Source organism: Mya arenaria, chromosome 3 (assembly GCF_026914265.1).
Source record: "Mya arenaria isolate MELC-2E11 chromosome 3, ASM2691426v1".
Lineage (NCBI taxonomy): Eukaryota > Metazoa > Mollusca > Bivalvia > Myida > Myidae > Mya > Mya arenaria.
In genome coordinates this window covers 5,756,841-5,769,656 of record NC_069124.1, presented here as the reverse complement: position 1 = coordinate 5,769,656, position 12,816 = coordinate 5,756,841, and the positions used below count along the sequence as shown (strand labels likewise).

The following is a 12,816-nucleotide window of genomic DNA, read 5'->3' as shown; positions in this document are numbered from 1 at the left end:
TCTGGTATTATTAGTTTACTTCTCAAATAACTAATTCATACAATGTGTCAATCAACAAGAATGTTCTTTCTTCAACTGAACATATATGCTATTTAAAATCAAACTCTTAATGAAAGATCTTCGCATTGCTTGTTGTTGATCATATTGGTAGACCCACCTTTGATTTGACAATGTGCATATGGACTGCTCCAATTACCATCTTGAAGACAGATGGATGTGTTGTCACCGATGAGGTCGAAACCAGTGTCACAGGAATAAACACACACTGATTGATAGGTTGTGGTTGTAAATGATGCCGAGCCATTCGTCGGTACGGATGGAGGGTTACAATCTTAAAGTGGCATTAAATCAAATCTCTTACAAAAGATAGCATAAATTATGCAAAAACAAATGTTTGTATTAAAATATATTTAAGCTCGATTGGGATGAAATCTGGTAGATTATAACCAATCACGCTCGACTCCGTTTAGTGATAAGAAATTGGTTGGTATTTTGAAAGAAAGTTCTCCAGTTCGGGTTTTTGCGAATAATTATCCAACTACACTCACGTACATTTTTATTTAGTCAAACTATCAAAAACACGTTACTAAATCTATCATAAAGTATTTTTTATAAAACGCAGAATTTACCCTTTATTTTACAAATAGGTGAGCTCTCACTCCAAGATGCATTTCCAAGACAGACAATCTGACTAGAACCAACCATCTCGTATCCCACATTACATTCAAATGTTGCTTGAGAACCATACACTGTGTTGGAAAATATAACACTACCATCATCGGGATTATACAGTGGTCCGCAATCTGAAAAGGTAGAAGAGTGTTAAAATGACAATCATTGGTTTTTCTTTCAACCATAAACACAACTGAATATGGTTCTTTTTCAAAAATTGAATTATGTCACATAAAAATGTATTTAAACATGAAATCTTTAGGAAACGTTACTCCACTCTAAAATGTGTTTCTACATCACCTCTAATTTGACAGAAAGGCGTTGTTCCATTCCATGTTCCGTTATCTAAACAGTTTATAACACTGTCGCCTTTAAGATCATATCCATCGATACATGTGAACACACCAAAGGCTCCATAATGAGTTCCAGTGCTTGTAAAATGGCCGTTTGATGGGTTGAAACGGTTGCCACAATCTGCCAAAATATAAAATAGTAATTGCGAAGAGATCAGTCGGAAACACCTAAAGTATACAAACAGCAGCTTAAGTATAACAGCGAACACATCAACAATGTTTACTCAGTCCAATCTAAAACACATCAATGGTCTTGTTGAAACGTAGTCAAACAAACAAGACCACTTACCTTTAATCGTGCAGTTGTGTTCTAAGCTAGACCATTTTTCATTATCCTGACACATAATCATTTTTTCGCCAAAGAGAGTGTAACCTCTATCACACTCAAACACCGCCGTACCATTAAACAAGGTGCTGGTAAATGTAACAGAACCTTGCTCTGGGGCCAAAGGTGAACCGCAATCTGGAAAAGAATAGTTGGAATTTAAACTATAAATAAATAAGCTTATTATAGACGCCTTCAATTTTTTTTTTCTACGCTTGCAAAAAAAAACTTCTTTACATAGAATTAAACAAGTCAAATACGTATACTGTATGTGTACGACTATGGTTTTAACTGCACTACTACATATCAGTATAAAAGGAAAGCGACGTTTTAAGAATTTCCTTTAATAATCATAAAAAAGAACATGTGAATTAAAAAGCATATTTATTTCTTGTTCAAAACATATAATCCAAATGTATATGAGCCAATCTCTGGAAAAAAAACAGGAACAACGACATAGCTACGAAACTAAAAATAGGTAGACACAAAGAAGAACTATTCTTTTGCTTAAAGTTTGAAAGAAAATTTATATTTCTTATTCAACAAACACACAATATAATTTGAAAAATAAATCTTACCAGTTAGCTCACAAGTGGGATCCACTGAGCTCCACGTTCCATCTGCCTGACAAAGCCTGTTGTTTCTTCCCTCTGGCTCAATATGGTAGCCAACGTCACAAACGTACAGTGTGTAAGAATTGTACGTTGTCGAGGGTTGATAAACTGAGCCGTTTACGGGTGGTTGAAGTACACCACAGTCTGAATCATATTAAGATGTCCAAATGCATTTGAAACAGTCTTTAATGATTTCTTTACAGTTTTGATCGCTGCGAAAGCTGATATTTTATACTCTTATATTACTGTCAAGTCGATTTCAAGGGTAGGAGCATGTGAAAGTGCCTTGGTGGGACTTGATCTCTCTGCGTCATCGTCGCTGGGCACCAAAGTTGAACAAGAGTTGAAACCAAGAAGGTTTATAATTTAATCAAGAAGTTTTTTGTAATGCTCGTTATGTATATATGTGCAGAGTTTTGAACGGTAAGAGTCGTAATTGATGATTTGCAGTTCACAAAACAATGAAATATTTATGCAGAAAATAAATACCTTTGATGTTGCATGTTGGAGCCTGCCCCGTCCATACGCCGTTTTTGTCACAGGTTCTTGCGTTTGTTCCTACTAAGTCATATCCAGTATGACAACTATAAAGGGCTCTGGATTGGTATACAGTGGAAGAATATACAATCACTTCGTCGTTTGGAGAAACAAGATGGCCACAGTCTAAAGTTTTAAAATAGATAAGATATAGGATATAAATAATAATAATAATAATAATAATAATAATAATAATAATATCTTTATTTAGAGAAGATATAAACACATTATGACATAATTACAGGTTCAACCATAACAACATCATATTTACAATGTGGCCTTCTATGAAGAAAAACAAACAAACAAAAACAAAATGCATTTGGTAAATCATAAAACATCTGCATCGCACTTATACATTCCTATACAAGAACTTTTGATGTTTTGAATATAGTTATTCTATACAAATCATGTTTAATTAGCATAACAATTATTTCAATATACATCATGTACACGCCGACAGACACTCAATAAAACACAACAATTTATAAAACAACAGTTATTTCAATCTTTAAGATAATGAGAAGATGATATACCTTTTTGAAACTAATGATATGCACATTTCAAGAGGTGCACTTTATAATTATGCTTAAATGTGTTTAACTTTTTTTGCATTCGCGTATTTTATCCGGAATAGTATTCCAAACCTTCATACTGTAGTACGAAAACGAATCCATGAAATAGTTAGTTCGCGATGTTTGTATCAAAACTAAATCTTGTTTTGAAGTTGATCTTAGAGAATAGTGTTCATTATTTGCAAAGATTAGCAATTCAGACATATACCTCGGAGCCTTTCCATTAAGGGTATTATAGACAAGGGTTGCACAGTGATATTTACACCTGTCTGTAAACGTTAGCCACTGAAGTTCTTGTAACAATCCGTTTGAAGATGATCGTTTAGGAATTTTAAGAATGATTTTTGCAGCCCTATTTTGCAAGAATTTAACTTTATGTAAGTAACTTAATTTCCTTTGCCCCAAATATGACAACAATAATCTAAAATTGGAAGGATATATGCATTGTAAAACAAACGTTTCATCTCATCATTAAGGTAGAACAATAGACGTTTCAAAAGTGAGATTTTACAGTTGATTTTTTTGCAAACAATTTCTATTTGCGGACGCCATTTTAGGTTATTATCAATATAGATTCCAAGTAGTTTTTGCACAGTCACATTTTCTAATGCTGTTCCATCGATTGTAAGATTTAATTTACTTACTTGTTTTGTTTTATATATAGTTCCGATAACCATACACTTGGATTTAGTTGGATGCAATGACATGTTATTTATTTGGCACCAATCGACAACGAGATTAAGATGTCGTTGTAGTTTACTTTCAATGATGTTTACATTACTATCGGTTTCATGCAATAATGAACAAATGTCGCACACGTTTGATCCAGAGAATAAAGATTCAAATTATATTTACCTTTTATTTGACAGAATATGTTTGGATGACTCCAATTTCCGAATTCATTACAAGTAGAAACGGGTCCACCTATCAAAGTAAAACCGTCATCACAGTCATATGCACTGCTAGAATTGAATGTTGTGCTCGAGTAGTGAACCGACCCATTATATGGCTCGTGTGGTGCAGAACAGTCTGTAAATAAAAAAAATATAACGACATTCGTGATGACATAATTTTATTCACATGCTCAGTTTTAATATTTGATCGAACAGATATACTTCAATTTAGATTGAAAATATATGTTCCGGAATATGTTTTGATAAATAACGCACCTTTTATCTGGCACACTGGAGAGTCGTCACTCCATGATGAGTTGCTCAGACAATCTCGAATGCTAGGTCCAATCAGATCATACCCGATGCCGCAAAAATACTGAGCCGTAGACTCGTATGTTATATTGTCGTAAATAACATTGCCGTTAAAAGGTACAGTCAGTGGTTCACACTCTAAAATGTATACAATTGATTTTAGTGAAACTATTTTTATATAACGGAAATACACTTTTCATTTATTCATCGATCGAATGACGAAACACGTTTTAATTCTAACATATATGTAAATATGTGAATGCTATTCGTTGTTTGGATATACTTATATGTATAAAACTGGAAATTTGAGTAAATACATATACGTATATCGTATTTAGTTAGAGTAATTGAATATTTTGCATCAAGTCTCTCACCTTTTATCTTACAGAAGGGTTGTGAATCGTTCCAGGTTCCATCTGCTTGACATTGCATACTGCCATTGCCAATGAGATCGTACCCAGTATTGCATCGATATGTAACAACACTTTGATAAACGGTCGATGTTCCAATAGCTATACCGTTATCAGGTGGGTTTATATAGCCACAGTCTGAAACACCAAATAATCAAATCACTCAACATGAAACCTCGTGTGATGTACCGTTGACCATTTCTTTAAGTTCAAGGAATGATACTGGTAAAGAGTTTTACCTTTTATTAAGCAGTACGTATCAGGACTGCTCCAGTTTCCATCTGACTGACATACGGACACATTATTACCAATCATATTAAACCCGATATTGCAATTGAAAATGCAATCCGACTGGTATGTCGTAGATGTAAATGCGGCAGTGCCATTAACAGGTATTATAGGATCGTGACAGTCTGGAAGAAAGTCCAAGAACAAAATTTACTTATTTTTGTAAATATATCTTTTCATGAAAAAAACACCTCGACATATAGGTTCTAAAAATATATTAAATCCGTTGTAATACATTATGAACGAAGGTATACACGTTTACCCTTTATATGACATGTTGGGGAAAGTGCGCTCCATGAGGTGTTCGCAAGACAATTAACACTGGCATTACCAAGCAAATCAAATCCTTCATCGCACTTGAAACTTGCCCATGAGCCGTATGTTATGTTGCTTAACGATACTGTGCCGTTAAAAGGACTTTCAAGCCGAGAGCATTCTGAAATATTTCAAACGTACATAATTGAATTTGAAAAAGGATTAAAAAAGCTATTAAAGCTGCCGGAATATCTCTAAGCTTCATTTAATATATACAATAGTTAACAACACAATCAAGAAATTAATGGTACGACTTAAATATGTTCTTTGAAAAAATCCAAAACTTTTGGTAATAGTGTGAAGATATATTGGATATCTTTTAACGAAAATATGTTATTTCTGGAGAATTGATTGTTCCATGAATTCTGTATAAGTCTACATTCACAAAATAGGTTTTCCATTGTCTCTATATATTCCGAACGGAATTGGCATACGCTGGAGTTTGTGAGCTTGCATTGATACAGGTCTCTGTTTGTTGGTATAAGTCTATAAATGTATTTGTACTGGAAAATTCATGTTGTTATATAAATGGTACATACAAATGTCAATGCAAATATTATATTCAACATATTTGTCTCTTAATGTGTTCCTAGAATTTGAGTCCATTTATCTTTTCTACAATTATAGTATTGGAATTATGAGTCCACCATCTTTAAAATCGTTCATTATATATTTTTATTTTATCGTGTCGGATTTATAATCCCAAATTAATTTAAAAAAATGACGAAGGTAGAACTGCCATGGATGGATAAGTTTTTGAATTGCAAATGTTTAAAGTACTGTAAGTTTTCGCAAAACAGTTTGTTTTCTGTGTTGCCAACTGTTAAGACAATTCAAGTACTTTGTAGCTTTGGAAAATTACTATTTGAATCAAATTGCTATTGTTCTTATTAAAAACGATTCAAAGCGTTTTGGCTTCATGGCTTTTGTTTTGAAACTGATAACCATCAAAGTATGCTTTTTCGTTTCTGATGTTGTTTGTTTTTTATATATAGTATGTATGCACTGTGCTCTTTGTGGAGTTTTGTGCTGTTCTTCCATGTTTCTTGTTTGATTTTTTTTTGTTTTTATGTTCTATGTCTTTGGTGTTTGCCCAGTGCCATTAAACCGGGTTAATGTTTAAACGTTGCCATTAAGTGCCATTAAACCGGGTTAATGTTTAAACTTTTTGCTACTGAGCTTGTTTCTGTAGTTTTTGACATAAATATTCATGTTGCTTTAAAATTAAATATTGTGGTTATTTTATGTATTTTATCGTACTTTCGTTAAAACAGTTTATTATTAATTGATACCAGTTTCATAATTTCACCGTTCTTTTATTTTTACAAGTCATTGTTTACATCACATGATCTGTTAATGGTACTTGAAATATGCAACTGTGTTGATAATAGCCAGACAAACTAAGATATACATTTACATTTTACTTATGCTTCAAGGCGGTACCTAGCAATTAACAAACATTAGCTTTTTATAGATGTATATATGTATATATGTAGTGTTGTTTGTTTGTTTGGTTTTCTGGTCAGTGATTATTTGTTTTGTGTTCTATGTGTTTTGCGTTGACCCTGTGCCATTAAACGGGGTTTATGTTTAAACTTTCGACAGCTGTACTTGTCTCTGTAAAGTTGTTCATATAAATGTTAATAAAAATCAAACATAGAACGTATCAGTCGAGGCCATTTTGACTTAAGCTTACTGTTTTTATTATTTCTTTGTATCTATTTAGCCAATTGTTATATGTTTTGATAGAGGATTATTTGAAATCCTAAGTAAAATGTTCGAGCTGAAATGTCAGCCATTTTAAACATTATGTTCGGTTCTTCTGTAAGTTAAAATATTATGCATGACCCGGCCGCACATGGGAGCTGACTTTTGAATATCTGAGCTCGAATGTGGATTTTACATTCCAGCAACCGTTAGCGCTATAGCCGCTATACAATATATTTTATGCTTCTATTTTAGACCACATTGTGTAAATGCATCAAAAATGTGTAATGAAAGGGAAAAATAACAACAAAAGAAAATCGTAAACAGGACTTGGTTAAGACTTTAAAAGCAAATTAAAAACCAGGGAAAAAAATTCTACTAGTTGATTATCGTAATGGTAAATTGGCATGAACAATCGTTGCTATCGCGCTCAAGCAGAACCTATATACTGTTCATTTTAAAAATAAGTAATGTAATGTATTTTTTTGTAATTAAAAAAAGCAAAACACTTATAAAGTATTAACACACCATTAAAGACTGTTATTTTAATGCAATATTGACCAACTCATTTCCTTTTATTTTACCCCTTGTCGTTCCCCCAAGGTTAGCCGTTGACTTGATGACGTGATTTTAATGCAGCAAGGTTTTATTGTATCCCTGTCGTGACTTAAATTTTATCGATGAATATGATGAAGTCTTATCACATATGACTTATATCTATATTTTTTACAATATATTAACAAGGTGTAATACGTGTCAGATAGCAATTAATTGTATTTAAGTATGTTGACACGACCTTTTTGACGGTATTGTTTTTTTATAATTAATTAGGGCTTAAGTGAGGTATTGAGCTGTAGAGTAAATACATTTTCGTATATCTTTCGGTGGATTTGCGTAGCTTTTGGGCGTTGCTTCAGGCGTGCAGCTAAGCCTTGTTAATAGTAAGAAACGATTCAGAATCAAATTAAACGGTGTTCTACAACAACATTTCAAGTTTATTTTTACAGACGTATATGCATTTCTTATCACATAAGGCCAAATAACGTTATGTTTTACCACTAACATCATCAAAAACAATAGGGCACAATCATGTGCATTTGTTCACTTATTATTTACTGCCAGTTATGGAAAAAGAATGCCTTTCATGTGCCGGACGAAATCAAGTAGTACCGCAAAAAGTAACATGACCTCAAAACCGGCCATTTGTGTATATATAGTAATTAAAAATAACGTATTAACAATGTCTTTTCTTTGAATAATTTAATCAAATGAAAAGAAAATATCCATAGATATGACCAGCCTTAAAGGTGTCGTACCTCTGATAATACAATATGGCGCAGTGGCATTCCAGGATCCTGAAGCAAGGCAAACAATCTCGGAACTTCCATTCAAATCATATCCAATGTCACATGTGAAATATACACTGCTCGAGTACACGGTTGTTGTGAGCGATATATTTCCGTTTTCTGGAGAATGGACCTGCCCACAGTCTTAAATAAAAAAAACTGCATATATAAACTCATATAAGTATTGATTGTTTAAATGTAGTTATTACATCCTTTTGCACTGTGTATACAAAGTGTTTTGATGGATAAATATTATCCTATAATAAACACAATTACAATACACTGTTGTGATATTTGTAAACGAAAACGACCCACACAAACTTTGAAGCATACACATCTCATTGTACGATTTGTCAAATAGCAATTATTTTATTGACCAACAACCCCTTGTCGAGCCAAATCATTTATATATCTACAGGGAAAGTAGACATTTGCCGCGATGTCTTTAGCTTTAAGGCCGTGAAGTTGCAACGGACGTTGATAAAAATGTGTCTTATTAACGCTTAAAAACAGCCTCTATATTACATCTCCTAACCATAACAATTCAAATTCTATTTCGGAGCTGCGCCTAGGGTGAAATTTGTATTCGTGTAAGTATAATAAAAAGGAACAAACTTGCAATGTAAACCAAATATACCGTGAATCCAGTACAAGCCCAGAAGTCGAATTGAAACTGACGTGATTTAGTATAAAAAGCTATTGTTTTGTCTTCTATCTCATTTTTGGATATAATGATGAAAGAAATGGGTTTACAGTTATTTATGCTGATCTTGAGCACCACCATACAAATAATACCTTTAATGATGCAAACAGTGTCCATTGACGTCCATGTAGCATTCTCTTGACAACATACACGGCGTTCTCCAACAACCTCGTATCCGACATTGCAAGAGTATGTGGCACAGTCATCAAAGAGCGTCGCTGTATAAAGCACGTCACCGTTTATAGGGGAAGTAAGATTGCCGCAATCTGACAAAGATGTTGATCATGAGAGTGACATAATATTATTTCATATAGCTCATGCGTTTTCAAATTGTTAATAAAAAAGAAACCAAGACTTTAAATACGAAATTCATCATACCGGTTAATATACAGGTGGGCACCGGTGAACTCCATCGCTCATTTGCTTGGCACTGTCTTGTTCTGCTTCCTTCAATATGAAAGCCTCTTTGACAGTCATACACAGCAAAAGCCCCGTATGTGGTAAAAGGTCCATATACGGATCCATGTGGCGGGTTGGGCAGGTCTCCGCAATCTATTATTCGAAATATAGATGATGTAAATGCAATGCTTTCAAAATCACTTGTTGCATTTAACATCGTCATAATGAAAAGCAAACAAAGTGTAAATTAGAGTGACCCAGGGACTGTTACAGTCATGGATACTGTTATGTTTACGAACAAAGCGGAGGAAATGGTAAAACACCTACCCTTTAAAACACATGTCGGTTCAGAGTCACTCCAATGTCCACTGCCTAAACACACGCGAGTATTATTTCCAATCAGAGCGTGACCAAACTCGCATGTGTAAGTGACTATTTCTCCAAATGTTGTGTTAACAACAAGTACGTGTCCATTTTGAGGGGAAATTAGTGGTCCACAGTCTGCAAAATACAGTTAAACTTTGTTATACAACTGCGGGCTTCTTCTAATACATAGACATTTTGTAACTACACGATGATTAAGCCTTTAAATGATATGTATTCTAAGGTCTTACAAACTCTCTGATAATTACCTCTAATCATACAAAACTGATGAACGCTGCTCCATGATCCATTGACTTGGCATTGGCGATCACTAGTTCCAACAAAGTCATACCCATTGTTGCATGAAAACGTTGCTTTTTGAAGATACGTCGTACCATTGTGTGCCGTATACGCGCCATTCAGCAATGGTAAAGGAATGCCACAATCTGGCAAGTGTGTTTAGAATGAACAGTTCCATATACATCAAAAAAAGGGATGGTTTCTTTAAATGAAATGCCTATTATTCTGAACAAATAGGAAAGAATAGAAAGAATATAAATATACAAAAGACACCGCATTTAATAAAACACTCACCCACTACTTCACAAACTGGTGGGTTATTAGACCATGTCCCGTCTTCGGTACAAATCATTGTGACGTTTCCATTAACAGTGTATCCAACATTACACGTGAAATTCACATGAGTGTTGTACAAGGTATCGGAAGTGGAAGCCTGACCGTTCGCTGGGGTATGAAATGACCCGCAATCTAAAGGAAAACACACTCGTTTAAACATAAATAAAAATAAGGATGTTTTTAACACTTGTTGAATTTCAATCTTACTTATTAATAACAAACAAAATATACCCTTTGGCTGGCAAGATGAGTTTGTTCCTGTCCATGACCTGTTCGATTGACATGTGCGGTTTTCGTCCCCGACCAGGAAATGACCAGGATCACACATGTATGTTACAGTAGAAGGATAAGCAGTTTCATTTTCTGGATCAACATGGCCGTTATCAAGAAGAATATCTCCACAATCTGTCAATTGGTGAGAGATTTGTTTCAAATTTATCATTTGTGACGTGTCTTCTAAATATAAATTCAAGGTATCCGACCAAAACATATGTGAATTTTGGATGCCTGGTGACATCATATTATTTTGGAATCATTTTGAAAGGATTTTGTTTCCGAAGAAAAGAAAACGTACAACTTCTTAAGATGCACTCTTACTACCAAACACAATTTACCACAATTAAAAATATTGTTTTAGTATTTAAAAAATGAATAAATGTCGAAAAACAATCGTTCTTATGAAGGAAACCGAGTTAAATTTGAAAGAAATGAGCATTAAACACGGTATTTCTACCTTATGAGACTATAGTAGACCACAGTAAATCTTTTAGCATTCACCAATCATTTCATTTCTTTTTTTGCGAATTATGTCATTGGTCGTCATATTTTGGTTGGAATATAGAGCAAACATAAAATTTGTTATGACTTTATATATGTTTAACTGGCGGTAAATTATTTACACATAAGAAATTAGCAAGTAAATTCATTTAAAATAGTACCAACATATATCAGGCCATCAGACATCGCAATTTAATATTTACGTTTTTTGTCGGTTGATTTCTTAAACTGATAAACATGTTTGACGTAAAATCGTTGACGAATAAAATAAGCTCTGGATTTTTCTAAATGAAAAAGACGACATAGATAAATTGTTTTTGTAACATTAAATTTCATTTTTATACCTTTGAATATATTAACATTGCAGTACTATTGAACTAATGTTTATCTTTAAAACGTTCAATGTCGTATAAAACGTAAAGATATTTTTTGACAAAATTTGAATAAACCAACATACCTAGCTCGATTGGCCAAAATGTAGAATCATTTATTGCTTGTGAAACAGCACCACAACTTACGTAACCTTTTACAAGGCCTGTTATAAAAATATTGACAGAAACATATAATGTTTAACCATTCATTTATTTTTAAACGACAATATTTCAATGCATTCTAGAATAGAGCAACTCAAACACATACAATATATGAAAGTAGTAGTCTCGTGCTTATAGAAACTTACCGGATGGAATGGAAACGTGGTATTTCGCATCAATATCGAATACATAGTTAAATGTCACTGTAATTCGTCTGTGGATAGGATCGTAAACAACATCTGAGGACGTAGATACATCTATGCTGACTAACGCTGTGTTGTTTTCGCTTTCATACATCGTTATAAATGCTGAGTTTGTAGGACGGTCAAACTATTAAACATTGAACAGCTAATTAGAGCACCCGGAGGATATATGATTTAATATACTGTTTTTTGTGATATTGTAAATAAATTGTACCTTATGAAATTGGTAAAAGATAATAACGAACATTCGACATAATACGTACCGTCTGGTCGATTATTATTGCCCACGTGTTTGAAACTCCCTGCCGTTCAACTCGCAATGGTGTTGGCCCTTTCACTAAAATCATTCAGTATAGTGTATGTTTTTGTATGTTTCATAATTATATTCCATCCAGTTATTCACGTGAATCACTGAGTACGTAGATAAGAGTTAAAATATGGATTTAAATAAACTTAAATTAGTACAAGTAAAAACAACTTACCTGATACGGGTATTTTTATGCATCTGATCACGTTACTTAACCTTAAAAAGTAAAAGGACATTTAAAAAGTAAAATGAAGATTTAAAAGAGTATTTATGACATTTGTTTAGTCTTTAATAACAATAATATTTTTCTTACGCATTTTTCTAAACAAAATATTGAATACCCGAGGTTATTATCCGTAGCGTAATAGCAAAGATTGTGATCTCGACCGCTTTCGTTCTGCGTAGGAATCCAAGATACGTTGACAGATAAGTAGTTCCAATCATTGTCAGAAGTATGCTCCACATTCGAGCGCACCATTCCGATCGGTGAAATGGTCGTTAAACTTCTCAGTCTGCAGACCAAAACAAATGGAATTACTCAAAACATGGAG

The 12,816-nt window shown here is 33.6% G+C and overlaps 1 protein-coding gene across 2 annotated transcripts in view; it reads right to left on the bottom strand.

Annotated features, from left to right (window-relative positions):
- Positions 1–12,816, bottom strand: part of LOC128229002 (sushi, von Willebrand factor type A, EGF and pentraxin domain-containing protein 1-like) — a 34,879-nt gene that overhangs the window by 15,344 nt on the left and 6,719 nt on the right. Inside the window, exons 6-28 of one of the 2 annotated variants that reach the window (XM_052940621.1) lie at positions 12,607–12,777; positions 12,441–12,481; positions 12,222–12,295; positions 11,902–12,085; positions 11,680–11,757; positions 10,677–10,850; positions 10,404–10,577; positions 10,079–10,255; positions 9,774–9,947; positions 9,426–9,599; positions 9,140–9,313; positions 8,315–8,488; positions 5,239–5,412; positions 4,928–5,101; positions 4,653–4,826; positions 4,243–4,416; positions 3,929–4,102; positions 2,454–2,627; positions 1,929–2,108; positions 1,315–1,488; positions 973–1,146; positions 630–803; positions 158–331 (exon numbers count right to left, since the gene is read on the bottom strand). In XM_052940621.1, coding sequence (XP_052796581.1) covers positions 158–331; positions 630–803; positions 973–1,146; positions 1,315–1,488; positions 1,929–2,108; positions 2,454–2,627; positions 3,929–4,102; positions 4,243–4,416; positions 4,653–4,826; positions 4,928–5,101; positions 5,239–5,412; positions 8,315–8,488; positions 9,140–9,313; positions 9,426–9,599; positions 9,774–9,947; positions 10,079–10,255; positions 10,404–10,577; positions 10,677–10,850; positions 11,680–11,757; positions 11,902–12,085; positions 12,222–12,295; positions 12,441–12,481; positions 12,607–12,777 — 3,689 coding nt within the window. The remainder of the gene's footprint in view (positions 1–157; positions 332–629; positions 804–972; positions 1,147–1,314; positions 1,489–1,928; positions 2,109–2,453; positions 2,628–3,928; positions 4,103–4,242; positions 4,417–4,652; positions 4,827–4,927; positions 5,102–5,238; positions 5,413–8,314; positions 8,489–9,139; positions 9,314–9,425; positions 9,600–9,773; positions 9,948–10,078; positions 10,256–10,403; positions 10,578–10,676; positions 10,851–11,679; positions 11,758–11,901; positions 12,086–12,221; positions 12,296–12,440; positions 12,482–12,606; positions 12,778–12,816) is intronic. The other variant, XM_052940623.1, reaches the window with a different exon arrangement.